This window comes from Vanacampus margaritifer, chromosome 16, assembly GCF_051991255.1.
Source record: "Vanacampus margaritifer isolate UIUO_Vmar chromosome 16, RoL_Vmar_1.0, whole genome shotgun sequence".
NCBI classification, from domain to species: Eukaryota; Metazoa; Chordata; class Actinopteri; order Syngnathiformes; family Syngnathidae; genus Vanacampus; species Vanacampus margaritifer.
This window is the reverse complement of record NC_135447.1, coordinates 9,705,379-9,729,945: the sequence shown is the minus strand read 5'-3', so window position 1 is coordinate 9,729,945 and position 24,567 is coordinate 9,705,379. Positions and strand designations below refer to the sequence as shown.

Here is a 24,567-nt window from a genome sequence, read left to right as displayed (position 1 = left end):
TCAGAATGTCATCAGAAGTCATTTTATCAATATCTTGTCATATAGTTGGCCGTTTTACCAGCTAACCATTAGTTAAACACTATTATTACAATTTGTAATGCCTGAGACAAACAGATATGTCTTTTCAGTGTCATAGTCACACTGCAGATCAAATGTGCACATCATGCTGGTCTCAGCTGGACATCCATTTGTTGTTTGGTGGGTCTTTAGTTGTCCAGCTGCTTCTCAGCCTGTTGAGGGTCAACCCTGATCCTGAAAATCTCAGCGTGTCATTCTCAAATGCCCCTTGCACTCCATAAAAAGAAAAAGAAAACAGAGATTTCCCAAAGCTGTCAAGTCAACGTGTTTCATTAAAACTGCAGCTTTGAATAGTGGAATAAATAAAGCAGCAAAGATCTTCAAAGCTACATTTTATTGTAATAAAAAAAAAGCCAAGACAAAAAAAGCTTTGCGGGTCTTTCACAAATGCAAAGATGCGACTTTGTTATCTTCGCAGTTGAGTGGTTTTAAACAAATAGTGCCATCCTCAAAGGTGTTCCTGCCTGATGCACGTCAAAGCTGCCTATAGTGTAGGCCTGTTGTCTGAATAGCATTTATATGTGAAACACATTTGCACTGTTTGCTCTTGCCACACACTTGTGATAAGCAAGCACAGAAAGTTCTCTAAAACTCAACAAATTCTCCATGAGCCTTCGCTGCATATTTACTAACTGATCATATTAAAAGTGGACATTCATTCTCAACAATATCAACGTCCCAATAATGTGCAAAACAAAATATGTATTAAGCACACATTGGCCAGTCAAAAGTTTATTAGGCAGGCTGACATGGTTTTCGTTCCTTTTTAAAGTCCCGCAAAAAAATAAAAGGTGTAACTGAAAGGTAGGCAATCACATTAAAGAACTCCTTCTGGACTCCTCAAAACTCAACGACAACATGACTGTCCCGCTGCCAAAGCTCACTCTTGGCTTGTTCCTTCCAGAGGGTGTTTCACCACCGTCGCCGTTCGTCTTGAGACTGATGGAGGACGACGGAGAGGAGGCAGACGATCCCCCGATACTGCCGGACTTTTTTCTGGACACCGTGCCCTGCTTGAGCGTGGCTTTGGCAGCCACTTTGAAGGCATGGGCTGCCGTGCTGCACCTGACTTCCTCTATGGTGTTCCTGGAAGATTTGAAGAGGATGATGTAGACCTTGTTGAAGAAAATACAGGCCAGCATCCCGAAGCTGGACGCCAGAATTGCGATGACTTCCACTGCTGAAACAAACTTGCCGTAAGTACTAAAGTAAGCGGGGATGAAGGAGATCCACACAATGAAGAATATGAGCATGCTGAAAGTAATGAACTTGGCCTCGGTGAAGTTTTCTGGAAGTTTGCGGGATTTGAATGCAAAGAAGAAACAGATCGCCGCCAGGAGGCAAGTGTAACCAATGAGAAATGCAAGAGCCATCTCAGAGCCCTCATTGCAGGTGATGAAAATAATCTCATCAATGTCGTGGTTCATATAGCTGGAAGGGGGGGCGTTGTAGAGCCATACGACGCATATCATAACTTGGACAAACGTGAAGAGAAACACCAAAAGAAACTGCAGGTTTAATCCCCACCATTTACGATGGAAACTAGTCGGGATCTTGGCCTCAAACACCAAAAGTACTCTGTTGGTTTTGACCAGGATGCAAGAGATGCAAAGAACAAAACTGACACCGAAAGCCGGTTGACGCAGACGACACATCCAATCGTGCGGCTGTCCGATGAAGATGAGTGAGCTGGAGAAACAGCAAATGAGTGAGAAGAGCAGCAAGTAAGACAATTCTCGGTTTGTGGCCTTCACGATGGGCGTGTTGCGGAATTTGACAAACACTCCCATTACCAAAGCTGTCAAGACAACACCCAGTACTGCGCATATGGCCAAAGCTATCCCAAATGGTTCAGTCCACGACAGAAACTCTATTTCCTTTAAAAAGCAGGAGGTGTGGTTTTCACTGGACCAGGAATTATTGGGACATTTGGTGCAAATGCTGGCATCTGTGTGGAAAATAAGATCATCCTCAGAATTTCAACTTTCCAAGAATACAACAAAGACTTTTCAGCGTTTTCAACGTACCTTTGTGGTTGCTGAACTCTCCATCTGAGCACTCAGTGCATTCAAAGCAACAAGTAGGCATACTGTCTATGATGCCCTTTCTGGTGCCGGGTTCGCAGTCCTCACTGCAGTTGGAGAACGGAACCTGACGGATTGCAAGTTGAGGTACTGTAAATTAAAGTTTTCTATACAGTACTATTCATCCCAGGCTTCCCAATTCCTGGTCCCCGAGGGCCGCAGTTCTGCAGGTTTTAGACGTTTCCATCCTCCAACACACCTGGTTCGTATAATCTTCTTATCAGCATGCTCTGCAGAAGCCTGGTAACGATCTTGATCTTAAGAATCAGGTGTGTTGGAGGACAGAAACATCTTAAACCTGGAGGACTCCAAACCTCAAGGACCAGAATTGGGGAAGCCTGGTTTACCCTGTTTGCAGTCAGAGGTGAGCATTTTGTTGACGATTAACCAATGACGGATAATTTTAAAAAAATTGAGGGACTAAGCATAGTCGGAAGTAAGTTTATGTCCATCAATGAAATCATCAATAATCGTCAGTGCCAACGGACCATCTCAGTTTGACATCAGGCATGTTAGAATCCTTTGGCGCACCATTTTACGTCAGACGACTGACAGACTGCGGACATGAAATTTATTGTCGATCCTAAAATAGAGGCTGTAATTTAGCAATAATGGAATCCTGGTGTTAAAATAACTTTGACAGATTGACGATTACAGTTTGGTTCTGCCTGGAATATTGACGAAGGGTGTCCCGACTGTTGACCATTGCCAAATGACAGACGCTCAAAGTTCATTGACGCGTTTATGGCCATTGCTATTCTCTTTACTATCACGTTATCCTGCCTACGGGCTTCTGACAAACCAGTTCTGGAATTTCTGTTCCAGGCTGAACTGAACATTTTTTGACTACCCCAAACAAAACATAGCAAGTGGTATGTACCTCCAAACTGTATCCATTCCAGAGAATCTTTGTCTTGTCAATGAGCAGCTTGCCTCCCCTCTTTGAATGAATATGATAGTATCCAACCTCCTCAAAGACCACAGAACCATCTTCAGCAGACCTGTGCCAGTTGATTATCGTGTACTTTGCCGCCACGTCGAAGTTCTCATCAAAATGCATCTTGCCTCCCACACTGTTGGTATATTTCAGATGTCTGAGCTGCTTTAGTACCTGTGTAGTATAAAGTCTTGTCATTAAATATATTCGCATCTTTGTGTGAATACGTGCAACAGTTTACCTGCCATGCCTCCATTTTCTTGATATCAGCGCAGGAGTTGTTTGCAAAAAGTCCTTGTCCAGGTGTGCAGGTTAGAATGTTCTGCAGGGCCTGCGCAATAGAGTAGACTGCAACGTACACATTGTATGAGATACGAAGGTGGGTGTAGTCCAGGTATGGTGTCTCCACACTGGTGATGTCTTCCTCACCAGTGCACAAAGGCCTAAAACTTGTGCTACCATTGTCACTTTCTTGGAGTCTCGGACTGTCTTTCAGGTAACAGTTAAAAGTTTCCTCCCAAAACTCCCTGACAAATTCATTGTGACTCTCTTTCTTTGGTTGGACTTGTTGCAGGAACTCTTTAAACTGGGGAATATGTCCCGCCTTTAAGGCAAAGCCAACCGTGCCTGCCACCACGTCGAGATATTCCGGTCTAGCGATGAGAGAGGAGCTTGCCCAAGCTTCACTGGCGATCCAAGTTCGATCTGTGATGTTTCTCCTGACCATCTCCTTGATTAGAGGCTCCATATCGGGACCGCTGGCGAACACCACGATAACTTTGGCGCTAGAGTTTTCGATCCTGTCGGCCAGTGCTTGGATTTCGTGGTCCTCCATGTACTGAGAGATCAGTTCGTTGAGATGAATGCAGATGTCTCTCTCCTCCATCTCTTTCTCAAACCTTTCAATACCGGGCCGCCCGTAGTCGTCATCCGAGGCCACAGCGATGACCCAGTTCCATTGGAAATACTCAATTACATCCGCCATGGCTGTAGCCTGGTACTCATCCGAAGGAATGGTTCTCATGAAGGACTTGTACTGGTTCTTGTTACTTAGGAGACGACTGGACGATGCGTAGCTGATCTGAAACGCAACATACATTCCTCAGATCAATAGATCGTGGTCCTACGTAGATCTAAGCATACAAACTCGTTTACAGTAACACATACACGCACTTACCTGCGGAATATAAAACAGTCCCAATAAGTTTGCCACTGCTGTCGAGACAGCAGATCCAGCAGCCCCTACGACTGCGATGGTCGACGGGATGTGGTCAGTGCAGTTGCAAAACTCATCCAAATTCAAGGAGTCGATCTTATTTTGGGCCACAAAACTGAGAGTGGCTTCCAGTGCCTTTGACACAGTGTTGCACGTGTCAAAGATCCTGTAGCCCAAAGTGATGTTGGGCAGGAGGGTACTGCTGTTGTTGATTTCCTCAATTGCAAAAATCATGGCTTGCAACCAACGGAAACCGCGGAAATTAAACCTGTAGGACATAACAAAATACGATAGATTTGACAGTTTAGAAAACAGATGTCAACATACAGCAGAATATACTCATGTGGCAAATCCAGGTACAGAACGTAAAAATCCTGCCATAGTTTGGCTTTAGCCACAGGTGCTTTTGCTCAACTGGCAGGTAAAGGAGCTCTCACCTGCCGCTTTTCAACGAGACTGTCCATTCTGACCAATAGGTTCCAGAACTGCACAAACATATTTCTTAATATCTCTTGCGAGAGTTGGGAAATCGAGGTCCAGAAAGTAAAAGCCCTTTCTGGATTTGCTCCAGAAAGTAAAAACCCTGCCACTGTTTGGCTTTAGCCACGTTGCTTTTACTCAATCAGAGCTTGTTTACCTGCCGATTGAGCAGAGGAAGCACCTTTGGCTAAAGCCAAACAGTGGCAGGGTTTTTTACTTTCTCGACTTGGATTTGGTCCTGCCACAGTTTGTCTTTAGCCAAAGGGGCGTCTACTCAATCGGCAGGTAAGAGCTCATTTACTTGCCAATAGAGTAGAAGCACCTGTGGCTAAAGTCAAACTGTTACAGGAGGGAACTTTCTGGTCCTGGATTTTCCACCTCTGACAAGGGATGGAATAAAAATTCTGTTTTTTCAAAGATGACCTTTGTATAAAGAAGGGATTCTGATAAAGCTCTCATATTTGATCTCAGCTTGTTCAGGTGTATTTAACATTGTGGCCTGTGTAAGTCGATCACCTGACACATTGTGTGGACTCAGGCCGTGCTGCCAGGTCTTGGTCTTTTGATGCAACCCCAAAATGAATGGGAAAAAGCCCCCCGAGCAAAATATCACCAGTCATCTGTGCTCGTTGATGAGGCCCATAGGTGGACATGACATAAGCGCATCCAAGGAGCAGCAGACAACACACAAATCGCATCTTTTCTGCCGGGCGGGATTCTTCTCTTTTCAGTGAAGACGCTAGTTTTCTCTCTGCTCGCTGTGCCACCTTGTGATGTTCATGTTCGCGCTGGAAGTATCTGAGTGGAGAAAGAAAGAAGTGTTGAACCAAGAGAGGAGTCTCACGTTAATGAGCCTGCTTGCTGCAGCCTCATGCTGTGGCCAGTCAACCCAGTCATCGTGGAGAACGGCCAAATGGAGCCCGCGTGCATCTCACTAATACCGTTGGAAAAATGCTGGGGCAGAGATGCGATAATGAAGTGACGGCCACCACACACTCTGGAATACAAATTCTCACAACCACATTTTTGGTCATTGAGATTTTGTCACAAAGGCTAATTTTAAAACAACTTTGAAATAATGGGTGTATGTTACGCACAGAAGGAATTTGTTTCCAACATTTGGTGTCACATAAGTCCAACATGTGGGTATATTATAGTAAGTTTTTTTTACCACAAACATATCAAAATTTATGACGTAAACAACTAATGATTACATTATTTCACTCTGAAAAGCAACCCAATAAAAACTGACGAGAACCTCAAATCCTCAAATCGACACTATATACATTACATCAAATTTCCCATTAAAACTGTAAAATTATGTTTAAAAAAAAATGCAAGGACAAGATTAGGTGATTACAAGTGTTTTGTAACAAAGAGCATTGTTCATGGAAAAGGTCAACTAATATTGAATTCTGTACGAACGACCAAAATTTCCCAAAAGAGAACTTACCTCTAAATCTCTTTGTGATCACTGTAATAAAATCCACTCAAAGAAGTGCAGTAAGTCATTTAAAGGTGTTTAACCAAAATATCCCTGAGTGCGGAATGAATTCAGTGGACAATTACTTTGTGATTCTACTTTGTGGACTTGATGAATGATTAACTGGGAGAAGGTTTGTCCATTTCCTACAGCTAATAAAGCCCACTCACCCTCCACTCCTCCTCACCTAACTTCATCTGCATACTTTTTGGGAAGATTTCAATAATAGTATGAAGTAATAGATCACAATTAGTTCAAACACAAAATGATCTGGTTTTTTTATTTTATTTTGTGTCCAATTCTAATCTGCATAACTCCATGATAATGAGAATCCGTAGAAGCTGTGGATTGCACCATTAGTTTCCTCAAACAGTGTCCCTTCTGCTCCGATGACCCGCTCCTCAATTTGTTGCTGAGCAGATGTCTCTGCTAAAAACAATTTCAGTTGCCAACACTCAACTGACAATGTGGGATCTTGGTTGTGTTTCTAAATGATTTGTTGCTCTTTGACCGTGTCAAAACTGAATATACTTGTAAAGGCAGACATTTTGATGTCGTTCTTTTATTGGACTCCCATTAGAGAGCGGCCAATACTGAAATCTATAAAATATGAATGAACTGAGCACTATTATATCCTTACTATATGAAGCAAAAATAATCCCAGCAGAAACACAAAGGCAAGAATTTGTGAGAAAAGTAAATGGCTGGTATGCAGTTGGAAGTCCGAGTAATGCCAAACTGGTGCAAGGTGAGGCAAGCACGCAATAACATCATTTTCCACCACATTTTGTGGCTGTTAACGTCAAATCCATTATTTTATTTTATTTCATGCTTGTGGCAAAATGATAGATCAGCAACAGCAAACATGACCATTTTGAACTACATTTTGAATGCTTAGCATGACCATTGAATAAACTCGCTTGACATGTTTCACTTTGATGTTTTTTATGTTTATTGTTGAGGATATTTTCTATAGTTTCCAGCTTCCCAAATTCAATCATGTGAAGTTACTCAATAGTGATCGTATTATTTAAATTTTGCCAACGCCTCTAAAACAAACAACCTTCTATTTGACAAGTGTCTAATGGAAACCATTGGTACACAAATATGAGACAACCCATCCTCAATGGCTGCCTGGACTCTTATTACTTACTTTATGAAATGCCAGCATCCAATAATACAAATTCTCTCCCTCTCTCCTTTTCTCCCCAGAAATGGCACATGCGTCTGAAATGTAACATAACGCATCAAAAAATGCTGCGCTATGAAGAGTTCACAGTGACGGGATTGACAAATCCACACAAGTGGTGTGGTCTGAAACGCGGTGAAAGTCACTCTCATCCTGCAAAGGTAAGGGAATATTTTATTAGTGCTATTTTTTTTTCCATCGTTATGATTACTATCTAAATGCCTTTATAATAAGTTCATAATGTAAATCTCATAATATGAATAAAAGTAATTCTGGGAAGTTTTTAGCATAAATCTTTTCAGCAGGTTTTTCTCTGTGTACAGAAACTGTAAGAACTATAACTAAGTATAATTGTGTACACAATCACAACTTGTATCCTCAAAGCCCAGCAGTCATTGCACTAACTCAGGGGTCAGCAACCTTCACTGTCAAAAGGGCCATGGGCCCAAAAAAATATTAATAAATCTGTCTGGAGCCGCAAAACTTTTAAACATTGTGATGAACAAAACAGTATGGACAAATTAAATTTTTTCAAATGGTAATTTTTTGCCTCTCTTTGTCCTTTTTTTTGGACATGTTTTTTTGTTTTTTTACTTTTTTTCCTGACTTTTTTCCTATTCATTTTCTGACATTTTTGGCAATTTTGTGGCCGTTTTATGGTAATCTTTGGTATTCCTTGTTTTGTCATTTTAATTTTATGCCTTTTTTTTCTTAAATAATGAATTTTCTGATAGCCACAATTCCAAATACATTTTATGATAAATTTCTGCTTTCTTATGTTTTGGACATTTTATGGTGTCTTTTTTAAACATTTATTTTTCTGCCTTTTTATAAAATAAATGTTCTGACTTTTTGAGCAATTTTGTGCACATTGACAATTTTTATGTTCATTTTTTGACATTTTTGGGTTTGTTTGTTTTTAAAAATAACTTTTTCAGTTACATTTCGTCTCTTTTTCTAACAATTTAATTTTATAAATTTGGACGCTGACATTTATTCAATATTTATTTATTCATTGGGTTTTTTCTAAATCTGTAATTCATTCAAATAATATATTGTCAAAATTTTTTTGAATAAATATGTATTAAAAAAAAAAATTCTACTAATGTTTTTAGAGATCTACAGGGAGTCACAAGAGAGGGACTAAAGAGCCACATGTGGCTCCAGAGCCGCAGGTTGCGGACCCCTATGAACAAAAACCATGTACAGTTGTGCTGTTAAGTTTACATAGCATTGCGGGATTTTTAAAATGTATACCGTTTGTGGAAAACCCTTTTTTTTCTAGAATCAGTCATTTTTCCCTTTTTTTTTGTCAGTTTCAACACTACTCATTGTCATTTTCAAATCTTTAGATACAGTATCTTTGTTATATCCAAGTCAGTACAGCCCTGGATGAAACGCTATGTCAGACTGTTTCTTTTGTATTTCAAATGTAGACTTCCTTGTTTTTCATCACCCATAGTGTCTCACTAGGATGTCTGGTGCAAAGATCCTGCTGTTCCTTCAGAGCTTATCACGCAGGAAACCTCTGGAGCCCGAAGGAGAGGTGTCCAACTTCCGCCGCTGCCTGACTACACTTGACCTTGTGGCTTTGGGGGTGGGCAGCACATTAGGGGCTGGAGTGTATGTGCTGTCCGGAGAGGTGGCCAGAACCGTGGCCGGGCCCAGTATTATCATCTCCTTCTTGATCGCGGCCGTAGCATCAGTCTTTGCGGGATTGTGCTATGCTGAATTTGGAGCTCGGGTTCCCAAGACTGGTTCCGCTTACCTCTACAGTTATGTGACCGTGGGCGAGATATGGGCTTTTATCACTGGTTGGAACCTTCTCCTGTCTTATGTCATAGGTAAATACAGTTCAAATCCACCATCCGTCCATTTGTTACTGCTTATCCTATTCAAGGTCACGGCTGAGTGGGTTTTAAAAAATGGCCCCACTTGTTGCCGTTTAGGGACATCCAGTGTGGCCAGAGCATGGAGTGGAACTTTTGATGACCTCATTGGAAATGTCATTGCAAATTCGCTGGGAAAACAAGCTGCCATGGACCTTCCAGGATTCGCTCCCTACCCGGACTTCTTTGCTGCTGGCCTTATTATGCTCTTGGCAGGCATGTTTTAACCGTCCACACGCTCAACTGTTTCATCACAACTTTTTAAAATATCACTTTTCACTGTGTCATTTTCCATTTAGGGATTCTCGCATTTGGTGTTAAAGAGTCTGCCATCGTGAACAAAATTTTTACAGCAGTCAACATTGTTGTGTTGTTCTTTGTTATTCTCACTGGCTTCATAAAGGGAGATCTCAACAACTGGTACATTGATGAGGAAAATCTACGAAATTTACATGAGTATGCATCGTTTTTTTGTCCTATTACTTTTTCTCTCATGCCTGCCTCTCATTCCTCTCTAGATGAATGAATAAAAATGTTCCTTTTCTGTGTTTAATAATATGAATGACAATGGTTTTCTGTCTGTCTGCTATAGAAACACATCATCCCTGAATGAAACCATGAATTTTGGAACTGGTGGATTTCTCCCTTTTGGCTTTGATGGAACATTAGCAGGAGCGGCGACTTGCTTTTACGCATTTGTCGGCTTTGATTGCATTGCCACAACAGGTAAACTGATATAGTACACGCAACACTTAAATGCCACAGGGGGAAAAATCTGTGTATATATATATATAAATATGAGCATGATACGATACTGTATATGAAGTATATGTAACAGCAAATTAGTTTTGTTTTCATCTTTTCCTTAGGAGAGGAGGTTCAGAATCCCCAGAAATCCATCCCACTTGGAATTGTGGCATCCCTTCTCATTTGCTTCCTAGCTTATTTTGGCGTTTCCGCCGCCCTTACTCTAATGATGCCGTACTATTTGCTCAGTGCTCACAGCCCACTGCCTGCGGCTTTTACATATGTGGGCTGGGGCCCTGCAAAGTATGCCGTGGCAGTAGGATCCCTCTGTGCACTGACAACAAGGTATGAACACAATCATGTTTTATTGATGATTTCATCAAACCTGTTTTGATTTGCCTCCCCAGCCTCTTGGGGTCAATGTTTCCTATGCCCCGAGTGCTCTTTGCCATGGCGAGGGATGGCCTTCTCTTCAACCTTCTCAGCAAAATGAGTGAGAGACAAAGTCCTGTCATTGCTACGCTGGCTTCTGGTGTTGTCGCGGGTAACGACAATAATAATAATGAAGGAATTAAATCTCAAATGTGAGACGTGATATTCTAATGTAGGCTACACTTTGCTCATGACTTTGCAGCCATCATGGCCTTATTGTTTGACCTGAAGGCACTGGTTGACATGATGTCCATTGGGACCCTGTTTGCTTACACCCTTGTTGCCGTATGTATTCTCATATTAAGGTAATTTAATGAATATGTTTTTCTAACAAATGTGAGCGAAAATATGAATTTTGTTGAATCACTATTATTGACCAAAATTGTATTTGTACATATCATGTATCAAATAGATACCAAGTGGACGTCAATGCTGACAACAAAGAAGAGCCATTTACAATCAGTGGGCTCTTTTTTCCTCATTCACAATGCACAGCACGGACTTCAAAAAATGTGTCTGTTATGACAGTTTGTATCAGTAAGTGCTCTTTTTGTTTTGTTACATTTTTTTTGCCATCCTCTTTTGGGATGACTTGTATGACTGTTTTCTGTTTCTGATCTTACTTCCCCCCCCCCCCCCATCTCAGTATTTTTAGCAACCATCCTGAGTCTCTTCATATCCCAAGCTGCGACCTCGCTGCAGTCTTCGGAGTGGTGGATCGTGCTCTGTGTTGTTGTAGTGGCAGCGATTCTGAGCCTCACTGTCCTCATCATCGTGAGACAACCGCAAAGCACAATAAAAGCTGCTTTTATGGCATGTTACCTTTTGTTAATTACGATACTTACACGCTATGGAGAGACTAAGGAAAACTTGGTATTTGTTCACAGCTTTTACAAATCAAAGAACTTCTCTCTACCGCCTTTCTCAGGTCCAACTCAGGAATTTGAAATGTTCGTCCGGATGAATTTTCTTCTGTTTTTACTTGTATGTTTACCTTTCACCGTGTTTCTGTTCTTTTACAAACAGGTTCCTTTTGTGCCAGTGCTTCCTATCCTAAGCACCCTGATCAATATTTACTTAATGATTCAACTGGGATCGGAAACATGGATACGCTATGCTGTGTGGATGGCTATAGGTATGTGAAGAATAGACTATGTCTTGATCAACATGGATGGACATAACAGATATATATTTTTCTCTCTCAAACAGGTTTAATCATCTACTTTGCATATGGGGTTCAGCACAGCGTACAGAAGCAAAGGCTCGAAAATTCACACAACCACGTCGGTATTAACAGAATCACTTCCAATGCGAATGGATAGCTAAATTTTGAGCTACATTGTATTGGTTTGTTGATACAACATCTGATGATCAATAGATAATGGCCAGTATGATTTAATATATTAAAGGAGTTTTATTGCCGGCAATTCAAACTGACAGTGTTTTTCCTTTTCTTTTTATGAACATCTGTATCTTTGAATGTTTTACTGTAATGCAGTTTATCTACAGTATTGTAAAAATAAAGACATTGACTTGATGTGAGTGTTCTTTTATATGGGTGTCAAGCAAAAGTTGAGCCGGGATAACTTTATGTGAGATAGTTTAAATTAAACTGTTTAATGAACTCCCCATCAAGGGTTAGGCTTCTGACATCTATAAAATTAAATACAGTATAGTCGTGTATCTTATGTGCGTCACACACGTCTGCAAACAACGTTAGATGTGAACGTTATGAACATGTGACCGGAACTCGTGAAAGCATGACTTGTTTAGGAAGGAATTTTTGACACGGCACACCTACTGTATTCAGAATAGCCAATCGGAGCAGCACTCAACGACCAGCAGCCAATGAACGAGTGGGCAGCAGTTGGAGGCTCATTCAAACTCAAAGCTGCTTCGTAGGCTGTTACATCTCTGGCGCAGTGGAGAATTTTTGAAGATGAAACGGTGATACCGTGTTATGAGTGTTTAGACGACCCAACATTTCGGCAGTTCGTGTTAGCTTTGACGTTGTCTTAAATACTTGAAGAGTATTTTAAATTTCTTGGGATTTGTCATTAAAAAAATATTTGGCGAACAAGCGTCCGTTGAATCTTTTGCAAACGAGGTAAGTTCAAAACAACGGAAACGGTGTGCCTAGCTAAGTATGCTAACAAAATCCTACTTATTTGTTACATTGCATCAAATTATATTTAAACTATAACGTCTGAGCGGCCTGCATAGGATTTGGTGATTTTATATCATATATTGGTGATTTACTCTGCATTGGTAGCCAATAGTCATTGCGGCAACAAACGAAAACTGCCTTTTCATTCGTAATTCGGGAAAGTTATTAACGTTTTTACATTTTTAATCACGTCACGTGGGACAGGTGATTAGAAATCATTCCTGTTTAGCAACTTAACTCCCGCTGTGAAAGTGTTGTCTTTAGACACACCCTCACGTCTACTATAACTTGCAGTCAGTGTCTGTAAAACTATTTCAATTTATAGCTGCAAAATGTGTTAACTTATACAATATGTGTCAGCAGGTTACTGACCATCAGTTGTGCAAACACTATTTTTGAATCCATATAACTTGACTTACATTGTCGCCCTTGGAACAGGTCAATGGCGTTTTCTTTGTCCTCGACGTGTGCCTCCCCTTTTGACGAAGGGGAGGACATGGCTGTGTTTGAGTCCACAGCAGCAGACTATAGAGGATTGGACATGCCGCGTTTGCCTGAGCTGTCTGTCATATCACCGGGCTTGGACACCCGGCCTTCCACCATGGGGATGGTGGGTATTATTATATTAAGTCTTTTGAGATGTGTGAGATTAGATTTTAAACCGTATCGATAAATGCAAAAGCTTGACCCTCTGAAGTTTACTGGCTTGTTGAATCAGTCAGTTGTCAAACTATTTTGCGACAATTTACAAATCATGATTTCGGTCTGTATTGTTGTTTAGAAATTGCCTTCGAAACCTGCAGTGGTGAGACAAGGAAGTGGTGACAAAGGCGAGACAGAGAGAGTAAAAGTCTTCCTGCGCATACGACCCCTCACAGAAGCGGAGAGAGAGAGGGGTGAAGAGCAGGTTGGATTTTTAATCTACCCTCTTCCTCCATTATGCCTGTGGTGCCTCTCTAAATGTGCCTTTCGTCCAGGAATGTGTGGATGTGCAAGATGAAGAGACTCTGCTGCTCAAAGCTCCCAGGTGCTCACAAAACATGAAGATGGCAGAAAGGGGCATCTCTCAGAGCATGCACAAGTTCACTTTCTCCAAGGTGGGTTCATCTTAGAAACACATTAGGTACAAACTGGCATGAGACGATATAAGATTCTGACAGTATGATAACCATTAGCAAAAAAAAAACAAAACAATATTAAAACTAGGGATGCACGATAATGGTATTTTCAACTGATACCGATAGATGGAGTAAATAAAAGCAGCATTTTTTCCAATGAAAACAATCCATTTTATTTTTAAACAAAAGCTTGAACATTTGGTACCTTAAGAATCGTATCTTAAGTTTAAATAAATTATTCTTAGTAAGGACAGTGCACATTAATTGACTTAGCAAAAAGGCATATATATGTAAGAGTATTTGAACCACAAAAGTCTCAAAAAGTCTGAAGTCTTAAAAAAAAAATTCTAACATAAACTAGACTATTTTTTAAAAATGTTATACTATTTTTTAATGCTTGTTTATCAAATGTGCAATAAAAATAAAGTGGATTGGATTGATAAATTGATTAATAATCGCCTACAAGAACTGTAACAAGTTACAACATGCACTTCTTCTCATTGATCTGTGTCTGTAAAAGATTTGTGGCCCAGAGACAACACAGCAAGACTTTTATGAGTGCACTATGAAGGAGATGGTCAAAAATGTTCTTCAGGGAGAGAATAGACTCCTATACACTTACGGAGTCACCAATTCTGGAAAGACTTACACTGTGCAAGGTGAGCTGATGTTCTGCTATGAGCTGCGCTAAACACAAAATTCCACATGCTCATCATCGATTGAAGTCTTGTAAAACATGTAAACCCTTCCTGGATACAATGACTGTTTTTTTTTTTTTTTTTTGCAGGCACTGGTCGCGATGCGGGCCTCCTCCCCAGAGCTTTAGTGTCTCTGTTTCGGAAACTGCAGGGCCGTCTGTACGAGGGCATGGACCTGAAGCCCGTCTTGTACCAGGATGTGAGACATTTGCAACCCTCTGAGGTCAGAGTGGAGGAAATGCGCAGGAACTCTTTGCTCAAAGAGGTAAACAAAACAACCCAATTATAGTGTGTCGCCGATTAGTTGCACATCGGTATCAAATAATAAATTTTTCTGTTTTACAGGATGAAAACCAGAGTTCTTATCGAGGGGCCAACACGACAACCTGGGACAGCGGCATTGGAGGACTTTCTGCTACCACCCGCATTGCTACCCAACTGGAAGGTTTTAAATTTTTTTTTTTAATTCATGGCTATACTGTATGTGGCATATCGGTCATACTTTGCCCAACCCCCTGTCCTATATACTAAATGTTATACTCAAGTATGTTTTTTCAGCTAAATGCTTCAGTGGTCCTCACATGCACACGTTCTTATTCTCCAGCCTGTGACAGTGTGTGCCTGGAGCCCGACAGCCTCACAAACAGCGGCGGTGACGACCTTGAGGAAGGGCTGCAGTTCTCCATCTGGGTGTCCTTCTACGAGATCTATAACGAGTTCCTGTACGACCTCCTGGACGCCGCGCCCTCCCTGCAGCCGAGAAAGAGGATCACGCTGCGGCTGAGTGACGACAAGCACGGCAATCCCTACGTGAAGGGTAATTGACATTTGTGTAGCTGATGATGAAAGTAGAACATTTCAGGTGTGTCTGTGTGTGTGTAGATAGATAGAGATATATATAGATACTGTAGATAGATATATCAAAATGGAGCATTATAAATAGATTGATAAAGCTCCTGTATTGGCTCTCATGCCCATAGGATTTCTATGTCTTTTCAGCTGTTGTTCTAAGTACTTTATATAAAGCTTTAATGTGTGCTATTTTTGTCAGACCTCACATGGGTTCAGATCCGCAGTGCAGAGGAAGCTTGGAAGATTCTGAGAGCCGGACATTGTAACCAAAGTTTTGCCAGCACACATTTCAACCAAAACTCAAGTCGTAGGTAAGAGTCTCTTTCAATTTTCAGTTCTTTACTAATTAGTGTTTCCAATTTCTCATTCGAGCTTACTTTTTTTCTCTCCATCTTTTCAGCCACAGCATTTTTTCTATTCGTGTCCTGCACATCCACCCAAATGCAGAATCTGGTCAGAACATGCACATCAGTGAGTAAGTGGACCACTTTAGACTCTTTTTTTTCTTCTTCAAATTTGTGTCTATATATTACAATTTCCTTTTTATGTGCTTTACTCACCTGGTTTGATGTGGACTCCTTTATAGACTGAGTGTGTGTGATTTAGCCGGGTCAGAACGCTGCAAAGAGATGCGCAACGCCGAGCGGATGAAGGAGGCAAACAACATCAACACCTCCCTCCTTACTCTGGGCCGCTGTATTGCTGCTCTGAGACACAACCAGACCAACAAGTGCGCGCTCAACTATACCTTTTTATTCATCCGTTGACAAAATACATACTGACGTGATCGCCATCCTCAGGTCACGGCCAGCTCAAGTGGTGCCCTTCCGGGACAGTAAGCTGACGCGAGTGCTTCAGGGTTTCTTCTGTGGCCGAGGAACTTCCAGCATGGTGGTCAACATCAACACATGCGCCTCCATCTACGACGAGACTCTCCAAGCCCTCAAGTTCTCGGCTATCGCTTCCCAAGTAAGCGTCTACATTGCCACTGACTTTGGGTTTTGTGTATTAGACCAAAGAAATGTGAACCCCCCCCCCCTCTCTCTTTCTAGCTGGTCCACGGACCTTCCACCAAAACCAGAGTGGCCTACATCCTGTCTCTGTTGCATGAGCAAGCCAATGCAAATGACAGCACAGTATTGGAAGAGGAGGCAGATGACAGCGATGTTGAAGATGGCGATACTACCATGTTGAATACAGAGGTACGGCATTGCAGGAGGCAGAGGCCGGGAGACATGATCTGTTTGCAGTCATGCTAGTCTATTAGTCAAAAGGGGAAAATAAAATAGAATTTTGAGTAAATATTATGTCATATTCAGACTTTTCATTGGTCATCTGCATGGACAGTTAACTATTGGCTTTTATTAGAAATGTACTGTAATGGACATCAAATGCGGCTTGAGACCATCAGGTGTATTGAAGGAAAGGTTTCGTCCCATTGAAAAAATATTACAGCACTTTTAAAGGGGAAGTCAACCCCAAAAAATGCCTTTCCAATAATGTGTTGTATGTGCCCTCATGAGTCGAAACTCAGCAGCGACTGAAAATGACATCACAGTTTATACTCAGGTAACGGCCAATCACAGCTCAGCTTAAAAAAAAACAGTTGAGATGTGATTGGTCGTTACCTGAGCAACCGTGATGTAAATTTTAATTGACAGCAAGTAGCAAAATGGCTGCCCCCTGAGATGGATAAAAACAGGTGATTTTGTTGCTTAATTTACGGTATATTCCACAAATGTAATACTAATCGTTAAATTCAAAATATTGTGTTTAGATTAATGGTCCTGCATATAATATATTATTGTAAAGATTTTTTGCTGGATTGACTTCCCCCTTTTAGAGTGCAACTTTTTTTTTAAAAAAAAAAGAAGTAATTTATTAAACTTGACAAGATAGTCCTTCAATTTGAACTGGTGTGAATAATCTTTTTTTTTTGTTTAGCATTTGCTGCACGCCATTGACGTCCTGAAGCGCGAGGTGCGGCGCCAGCGGGACGAAAAAGAACTTCTAGAGGCTAACGTGAGGGAGCAGGTTGTTTCTGAGATGATGGAGGTCATTTCCAGAATGCAAAATGAATTCAGGTATGGCGAGAACATCTCAACTAACACCTAATAGTCGTTTGATTCAACCCAAAACTGATGCCTTCCTGTCCCGTAGTGAGACCTTGGACGTACAGACAGCTCTGATTGAAAACCGCAGCGAGGACAGATTAAAAAACCTGCAGAAACATTTAAAGGAGTTCTACAGCCAAGAGTTAAAGGTGACCGTTGCAAACCTGCGCTGAGAGGATCTCTAATCTCTGTTGGATGTGGAAATGGATGTCAACACTTTCCTGTGACATAGGAGCGCGATCAGGAGATTGAAGAATTGACCCTTGCCTTGGAGAAAAAGATGGCTTGTGAGGCAGGACCCAGCTCTGCGCCCCAGCCAGAACCTGAGGGGCCTCGGCGGTCCCAGCGCCTCAGCACCCAGAGAGAAGACGCCCGACTGCGTCAAGAGCTTGAACGGTGTCAGGCTGAGCTGCTTAGCAAGACGCGAGGTATGTGCGTTATGCCCCCCCAGGACCCCAAATCCATTTTCATTGTTTCCCCTGCTTGCTATTACAGAGGTATCGCAGCTGAAGATCCAGCTGGAGGCGCCGGGCTCAACGGGCGCCGATGCTGCTGTCCGCAAGCTGGAAGAGGGACAAAGGGTAAGGAGCCGCCCCGCCGCGCTCTTGACGGCGACCGCTCATTTTTGCATCTGCTTCCGCCAGAACCTGCGTCAGCTGCGCTCGGATTTGCAGAAGCTCGGCACGGACCTGCAGTCGGGCGAACGGGCCTGCTGCCGCAACACGGGCGGCGAAAGGCTGCGGCAGGCTTTGGCTGCCGCAGATGAAAAGCTCATCAAACAGGTATGTGTTTCAACTGGGCCTGCTTTTTCTGTTCAACAGATTTTTGTGTGTGTTGAAATGCCTGCAAAAAATGTTTCAGTACACTTGAGTGAGATTACCTGTAGGATGGGAATTTTATGGATGAAATGATGGTAGTTATTTTTCTTTATTAAACATTTTGTATACATTGTATGCTTCCATTTTTTTATGGTAAAATAAGTTTACAGTATATTTAAGTGAGTTTTAATCATTTCAAATGTGTGGGAGGGGGTATTAAAAAACATTTAACACAGGTTTTCACCTATCGCTGGTGGATCTACTTGGGACTGTAAATCCCACAAACTTTTTGGGCCTTTGCTTTTTGACTTGCTAGTGTGTATAAGCACTGTATTGTGGCCTCAAATCCACAATGAGAAAAACTTTGGCAAATTCTTCAAAAAAGTGTTTATTGCCACTCCCAGTAGACGTTTACTGCCAAATTCAACATAAAACTTGTGTATTTAAAATAGCCATATGGCCTAGCTTTCTAGTCTATCTTAAGGCTAATGCTAGTTAGCATCTATTTTACAGTGTTATGAACTTTTTCAGCATTTTTTTGTTTTATTTATGGAGAATTACTAATAATTCCATTCTGATGAGCTGAGTGTAAGGCTGGACAATATGGCCCAAAATTCACATCACAGTATAAATTGCATCGCTGCACAGTAATTGTGAATGTCACGATCTAAAATTAAGTGGAAAAATCTCACAATACGTTCGAGAATAAGTTGATCAAAGAAATGAATAAACAAAATTACCAGTAGGATAATATTTAGCAAATCTCAAGGTATAAATTAAAAAATTAGCACCCCTGGGGCAAATACAAAAAAATACTGCGGATATTTCAAATTAAATGGGTTTTCAGTTTAGTTTTCTATAATTCATTCAATTTGCTGCTGAAATAAAGGTTCTTATATTTGAATTTAATGCAGTGAGACAAACTGCTGTAAAAGTTTAATTCTATGTCATCACTGTTTTTATTAAGTAAAATTTTTTTTTTTCCTCATTAAAAAAAAATACACATTACAACAGTGTTGTTATTTACGTACTTGAGGAATTCTCAAAGTAATTTTTCTTTTCTTTTCTCCTCCCTCTCTCTGATTTTCACTAACATCTTCCCCTGCACAACCAGCCTAGACTATTTATTACTAATTCAGACTAATTTATTTTAACCCAGTGCCTACATGGGGGTGGGGGGGTTGTGTGCTCAAGCATGTGGAGGGTTTGCTGTCCTAACTGCTTTGCGTGACTAGGCCTTCACTGCGCGGTGTAAACCTGTTAACCCACTTCCTCTTAGGACCAAATCCTGGTGGAGCTGCAAAACGGCCTGACGCTTGTCAAGGCCGACTTGAGGCGCAAGGCCGAGACCCCGGTCCAGCCCGTCCCGCTGCCCCGCCTGGGCTTTGCCACGCCGACTTCTTGCAAGAAGCGGGGATGTGTCGCGGCGGCTGCTAACTCTGAGAACAAGCCTCCTCAGAAGAAGCCCTTCTACCATTCCTTGTTCCCCACCTGCACGCCGATGCGCAAATACAACACGCGCAACGCCACAGATGCTAACCTAACCCCGTACTCTCAGATCCTGAGGTCACGCCAGCAGTCGCCGCCGCCGAGCCCTGTGCCCACTCTTCGCAGCTTACGTGGGAAGTATTGATTTTGCTCATGCTTCATCTGGACTATATCCAAAATGTATATTGACAGTTTTGGTTTTAAGCCAAATAAGGTTCTGATGTTCAACCAAGTGGGAAACTTTGGAAGAGGTTATGTATTTACCAAGGGATTGCGGTGCTTAGAATTGTTCTTGGGCTTTAAGCTTTATAATAAGTTGTTCACTGCAGTATTTTAACTTTTTTTTTGTCACAGAACTGCACAGCTTTTGAACGAGTGTAGTTTTAATATCAAACAAACGGTATGCAACAAGTAAATCTTTTGAACAGGATCTGTTAAGTTTCTATTTCTTTGCAACGCAATTCAGATAGTCCTTGCAAAAAGGCCATGAAACACGGGCAGGACCGTCAGGGCGTGAAGGAGATGACGTTGAGTGGCGACACCCTCCTAACGGGTGTCGTGTTGTTATTGTTGTTGGAGAGCGGTGTAAACAGATCGCATGACTGCGTCTCAGTCTGATCCCTCATCTGAGAGATTTGCCTCAATAGAGCTTTCCCCTCTTCTCGTGCCTAGAAAAAGTATACATAGAGGTTAGTGTGTTCCTAAATCCCAAAACGTATCCAGACTGCTCATTAACGCTCACATCGTTGTAGTCACAGCAGCGCTGGGCGCAGAGAGACGCCTCGTCGTAGAGTTTGTTCTTGAAATAGTGCTGGCCGAGGTATTTGAGAGCTGTGCTGACTTCAGTGTGCTCCAGCTGTTCCTGTGTGAGCAACCATATTTGTACTTCAGGCCATACAGAAAATGAAATCAGAACTAGTAAGTGGGTGGCTCTCCAGAGCTATTTGTAAACAAGCTATTAGAAAGTCAAATTTTCCATAACACTGTGCAATTTTAAAGCTTCCACGGCCAACAGAACTGTGAGTAGAGCACGAGTTCACATTAAATGCTTACCCCGCAGGAAAAGACGTCTTGTGTGTAAAGCATGTAACTTTGGGCGGCCTCCTCACTTTCATTCAGCTGTTCATGGAGCCTTAATGAGACAAATATTTATTGAACCTATCAATAAAATTAGTTTTTAAAAGACTATTTTCCACACTACCACAATGTATGCTGACAGACTGATTGACATTTGTAGCCATCGGTGCCACCTACTTTGCCAGTTTGAGTAACGCCATCTTCTCAACATCTCCAACAGAATATGCCCTCCAGTAACACTGAAACAAAAATATACAAATGTCACAAAACATGCACGTTGCACATACACAAGAAAATAATACAATATTTCACCTTTTTGGCTTCAACTGTCTGGGACAGTTTCTCATAGCTTTCACCCAGCGCTACTAACATGCGTGAGTCATTGGGTCTGCAGGAGTAAAACAGAGTGACAAAATAAATCGTGACATGTATATACCCCCCCTTTTCAACAATATACCTGAGCTGGTGAGCCTTTCGATAGTAGTATAAACAGTAGAATGGCATCTTGAGAATCTCATAAGTCTGACCTAAGCCGTACCAGGCTCGATAGTCGCGCTTGTTCACTTCAATGGCGTGTCTGAAAGACAAACTCGACAATCACCCAAATGTGATCACCAAAAGTGAGTCGGTGACTAACCTGTAAGCTTGGATGGCGGCTGACGTGTTCTTCATCTCCATGTACTCGTGGCCCATGAGGGTCCAGGCGCTCAGGCAGCGTGGGTTGAGTTTGAGGGCGCGCTGAAAATACAAGGCCGCCTTTTCGTGCTGCGAGCGCAAGCTGTAGTAGTTTCCTATAGTTCGCAAACAATATCGGTATACCTTAAATTAGTGATGGGAAAGTGAAACTTCATGAAGCACTTGAAAAAAAAATAATTATATATATATATATAGTTTTATTTTTTTATTTTATTTTATTCTAGATGGTCCTCTTGGTTTAAATATAAAGGCTTGTCCAATGGAAATTGCTTAATTTTCTACAGCAGATTTAAACCAAGAGCGCCATCTAGAGTAAAAAAAATAAATAATCAAGTGTTTTTGTTTACGTGTTTTTAAGTTAAGACAAGTAATCATTTAACCAAGACAAGTTGGCACAACCTGATGTCATACTAAAAACGTATTCTTAGAAATAGAAAATACACATCAATATTGTTACTTCCTTTTATAGTGTAAATTCAAACTGAAAATAACACTCATTCACATTTAAACGCAAGTGAAGTGTTTTCCGAGTGTGGTCCATACGTACCAATGACACAGCACGTTTCCACTCTGTACTTGTCAATCTCCACCAACGTGTGGGCCAAGTAACTTAATTCTGGCTTCATGATCTGTGGAAGCGCACAACATTTTTACAAATACAAAATAAATTGGTTGTTTTTCTTCCAAAGGGCCTCACTTTGACATAGAGCAAGTTGGAGAAGGTGTCCATGTTGTCGATGCGATAGGGATCGTGTTCTCTCAGCTTGTTGAACAGCGCCACCGCCTGGTCGATATCTGCAATGACACCAAATGTATACAAAGCAGGCCCTATGGAAACCTGTTGTAGCATTTTTCCAAATAGTCTCCACCTTAAGGCCCATGTACTAGTAAACCTTTGTTGCTACTAGTAAGACAATTCAGTAGTAATTAAAGTTGAAAGACTGTTCGAACGAAAAAACCTCTAATGTTGTGGTAAGCGACGGCCATCTGCGAGATGATGTAAGTGCTCTTGGTGAAGCCGGCGTCCATGAGGTCCTGGTACTTCTGCAGCGCCTCCTTGATCATCTGCAGTTCCGTGTACATGTGGGCCATGAAGAAGTCCTTCACCCAGCAGTCAGCCAAAGACAGAGATTTCAGCTAGAAGAGGACCAGATGACGGATTTTCAGATGATTTGCACTTGGCTCGTGGCGAGACGATCACGTTAAAGTTAGCTTTTAAAACCATTTCAATGTTGGTGACGAGGTTGCTGAGCTCCAGCCACGCCCCCCAATGAAGAGGAAGCGCATGGATGGCCTCCACGAAAACTTCCACCGCCTCCTTGAGCAGATCCAGTTTTCGGAGCACCACTCCATAACTGCCATTTTACACATAACATAACTTTATTCCAAATAGTGTCAAACAGTTTTTCACTATTTCAGTTTGACATTGCTGGTATAGATAGATGAGACATTGTTTTCAATTAAATAAATAAATGTGGGACCAATTAAGTGTAATTAGTTAATTTCACTGGTGATTGACCACAACACACTAATATACAGCAATCAAAGATTTCTTACAGGTATAAGGCAAAACCATCCAGCTCTCCCGCGTTGTGCTTCTTACTCAGCTCCACCCTCAGTTCACGCAAAGCTTCGTTGCGCACCTGACCCTTCTCCAGAGGACCTAAAACAACAGGTATGTTATTTTTTATAGTTCAAAAACCCCAAACACTTCCTATTACTTTGTCCTCACCCAGGCTGTCAACTGTCTCATCATCCTTCTTTTTTTCACCAGACTGCAAACAAAAAAGGATGCTTTCACTCCAGAAGTGCGGAAATGTCATTCAGGTGAGTGTTGAGATCTTACCAGATAACGTGAATACATGTAAAGGAAGTAAGCCTTCTGACTGGTGCAGCCCTTCAAAAAATAGGCAGCACGGTCGTACTCTTTCAAATCAAAGTAGGATTTGGCCAACGTGAGTGCATCGAGGTCTTGTATGTCCTCCTGTAGGTGCAAGACACACACAGAAATAGAGAGTAAAATAAAAAATGTTATATAAATAAAATTGGTTGACATAGCATGTTAGAGGCCATTAATCAGATATTTCCACTAATCCATTTGTGAGTAATAAGTAAGATGACGCTGTACGAGCCTCTGAAAAGGGATGTGGTGATGGTAATGCATCTTTGGGAAGAGGTTCCAAAGCAAAGGCCAATTCCGAAGCCCTAAATCAGAAAGACAGAAAACATAGCAATTGTGTGACGAGATCGTCAAGTGCGCCATAAGAAAATTTCCATTTAATCAGTGTGAAAATTACTTTCTATGTTATGATGATGAAACAAAAGTAAATGCTAACGTAGCTAACTCCCAGGTAAACAAAAACGCAACCGCGTCAATTGGGCAGGGAACAAATCGTCAGTGCCCGACACTTACAAAATGTCAGTCTTACCACTTGGCGCTATGTAGAAGTCCTCTTTCTTTACACAGCCATGTTACAGACAGGAGCTGCTTTTTGATTTGCACCAGGTCCCTAAACTCACTGTGGAGCGCCGCCATGTTCATACTCGACGTAGAAGAGTCGCGATTGGTGGACGTTCTAACGTCTTTGTCCCGCCTGCTTTGTCGCGTCACTTCCTGTTTAGTCATCACTGTCTGTTGTACAGTAACGTCGATGTCAAATATTTAACTTTTAATTGTCAGATTTACCACTATTATTTATTACCATTATTATTAATTTATCATTATTAATTTGATGGTATATATTTGTACATACTATATGTTTGGTACATAGAGGCAACTGTTCACATTCAGATCTAATTATTACGGTTTTTTTTTTAAATTTTTTTTAAAAATTGTTTCTTTGTTGTTGTTTTTTTTTACAATCAATTATTTTTGTCATGTACACACACGTAGGCCTACATGAAATTTGACCTCTGCATTTGACCCATTCTCAACGAATATTTGGGAATATGGGAGTGTGTGTGTAACTGGAATCTTGGAGCCGTTCATGATGACAAACATGCA

General features: G+C 41.4%; 4 protein-coding genes across 4 annotated transcripts; 2 read left to right on the top strand and 2 right to left on the bottom strand.

Moving 5' to 3' along the window:
• Positions 1-890: 890 nt before the first annotated feature.
• Positions 891-13,178, bottom strand: casr (calcium-sensing receptor). Its single transcript, XM_077546665.1, has 7 exons — positions 13,122-13,178; positions 5,312-5,593; positions 4,277-4,583; positions 3,341-4,180; positions 3,043-3,273; positions 2,106-2,229; positions 891-2,026 (listed from the first exon to the last, which is right to left on the bottom strand). The coding sequence occupies exons 2-7, from the start codon at positions 5,491-5,493 to the stop codon at positions 891-893; spliced, it is 2,820 nt and encodes a 939-aa protein (XP_077402791.1). The 5' UTR covers positions 5,494-5,593; positions 13,122-13,178.
• Positions 1,897-12,015, top strand: LOC144036210 (cationic amino acid transporter 2). Its single transcript, XM_077546667.1, has 13 exons — positions 1,897-2,249; positions 7,491-7,628; positions 8,930-9,311; positions 9,417-9,572; positions 9,656-9,812; positions 9,949-10,082; positions 10,226-10,448; positions 10,511-10,647; positions 10,738-10,840; positions 10,948-11,072; positions 11,182-11,348; positions 11,562-11,670; positions 11,745-12,015. The coding sequence occupies exons 2-13, from the start codon at positions 7,500-7,502 to the stop codon at positions 11,855-11,857; spliced, it is 1,935 nt and encodes a 644-aa protein (XP_077402793.1). The 5' UTR covers positions 1,897-2,249; positions 7,491-7,499; the 3' UTR covers positions 11,858-12,015.
• Positions 12,397-20,220, top strand: kif20a (kinesin family member 20A). Its single transcript, XM_077546666.1, has 19 exons — positions 12,397-12,642; positions 13,141-13,312; positions 13,484-13,609; positions 13,680-13,799; positions 14,341-14,479; positions 14,608-14,783; positions 14,864-14,963; positions 15,123-15,335; positions 15,570-15,681; positions 15,771-15,845; positions 15,957-16,100; positions 16,171-16,339; positions 16,423-16,572; positions 17,315-17,454; positions 17,531-17,633; positions 17,717-17,912; positions 17,980-18,065; positions 18,129-18,266; positions 19,582-20,220. The coding sequence occupies exons 2-19, from the start codon at positions 13,145-13,147 to the stop codon at positions 19,933-19,935; spliced, it is 2,709 nt and encodes a 902-aa protein (XP_077402792.1). The 5' UTR covers positions 12,397-12,642; positions 13,141-13,144; the 3' UTR covers positions 19,936-20,220.
• On the bottom strand, positions 20,160-24,138 carry cdc23 (CDC23 (cell division cycle 23, yeast, homolog)). Its single transcript, XM_077546668.1, has 16 exons — positions 23,993-24,138; positions 23,696-23,768; positions 23,410-23,547; positions 23,296-23,338; positions 23,121-23,226; positions 22,786-22,918; positions 22,523-22,700; positions 22,261-22,358; positions 22,111-22,192; positions 21,505-21,658; positions 21,325-21,444; positions 21,180-21,255; positions 21,045-21,106; positions 20,844-20,922; positions 20,533-20,652; positions 20,160-20,458 (listed from the first exon to the last, which is right to left on the bottom strand). The coding sequence occupies exons 1-16, from the start codon at positions 24,103-24,105 to the stop codon at positions 20,297-20,299; spliced, it is 1,737 nt and encodes a 578-aa protein (XP_077402794.1). The 5' UTR covers positions 24,106-24,138; the 3' UTR covers positions 20,160-20,296.
• Positions 24,139-24,567: the final 429 nt, after the last annotated feature.

Coding starts and splice junctions, on each gene's coding strand:
- casr (XM_077546665.1), bottom strand. CDS start 5,493: ATGCGATTTGTGTGTTGTCTGCTGCTCCTTGGATGCGCTTATGTCATG. Junction 3,274..3,340: donor AGAAAATGGAGGCATGGCAG/GTAAACTGTTGC, acceptor TATACTACACAG/GTACTAAAGCAGCTCAGACA. Junction 2,027..2,105: donor AGAGTTCAGCAACCACAAAG/GTACGTTGAAAA, acceptor TTTTCCACACAG/ATGCCAGCATTTGCACCAAA.
- LOC144036210 (XM_077546667.1), top strand. CDS start 7,500: ATGCGTCTGAAATGTAACATAACGCATCAAAAAATGCTGCGCTATGAA. Junction 9,813..9,948: donor AATCTACGAAATTTACATGA/GTATGCATCGTT, acceptor TGTCTGCTATAG/AAACACATCATCCCTGAATG. Junction 10,841..10,947: donor GTATGTATTCTCATATTAAG/GTAATTTAATGA, acceptor TGTATCAAATAG/ATACCAAGTGGACGTCAATG.
- kif20a (XM_077546666.1), top strand. CDS start 13,145: ATGGCGTTTTCTTTGTCCTCGACGTGTGCCTCCCCTTTTGACGAAGGG. Junction 15,336..15,569: donor CGGCAATCCCTACGTGAAGG/GTAATTGACATT, acceptor TATTTTTGTCAG/ACCTCACATGGGTTCAGATC. Junction 17,634..17,716: donor TCTACAGCCAAGAGTTAAAG/GTGACCGTTGCA, acceptor CCTGTGACATAG/GAGCGCGATCAGGAGATTGA.
- cdc23 (XM_077546668.1), bottom strand. CDS start 24,105: ATGAACATGGCGGCGCTCCACAGTGAGTTTAGGGACCTGGTGCAAATC. Junction 23,548..23,695: donor CACCACATCCCTTTTCAGAG/GCTCGTACAGCG, acceptor TTGCACCTACAG/GAGGACATACAAGACCTCGA. Junction 23,339..23,409: donor ACATGTATTCACGTTATCTG/GTAAGATCTCAA, acceptor TTTTGTTTGCAG/TCTGGTGAAAAAAAGAAGGA.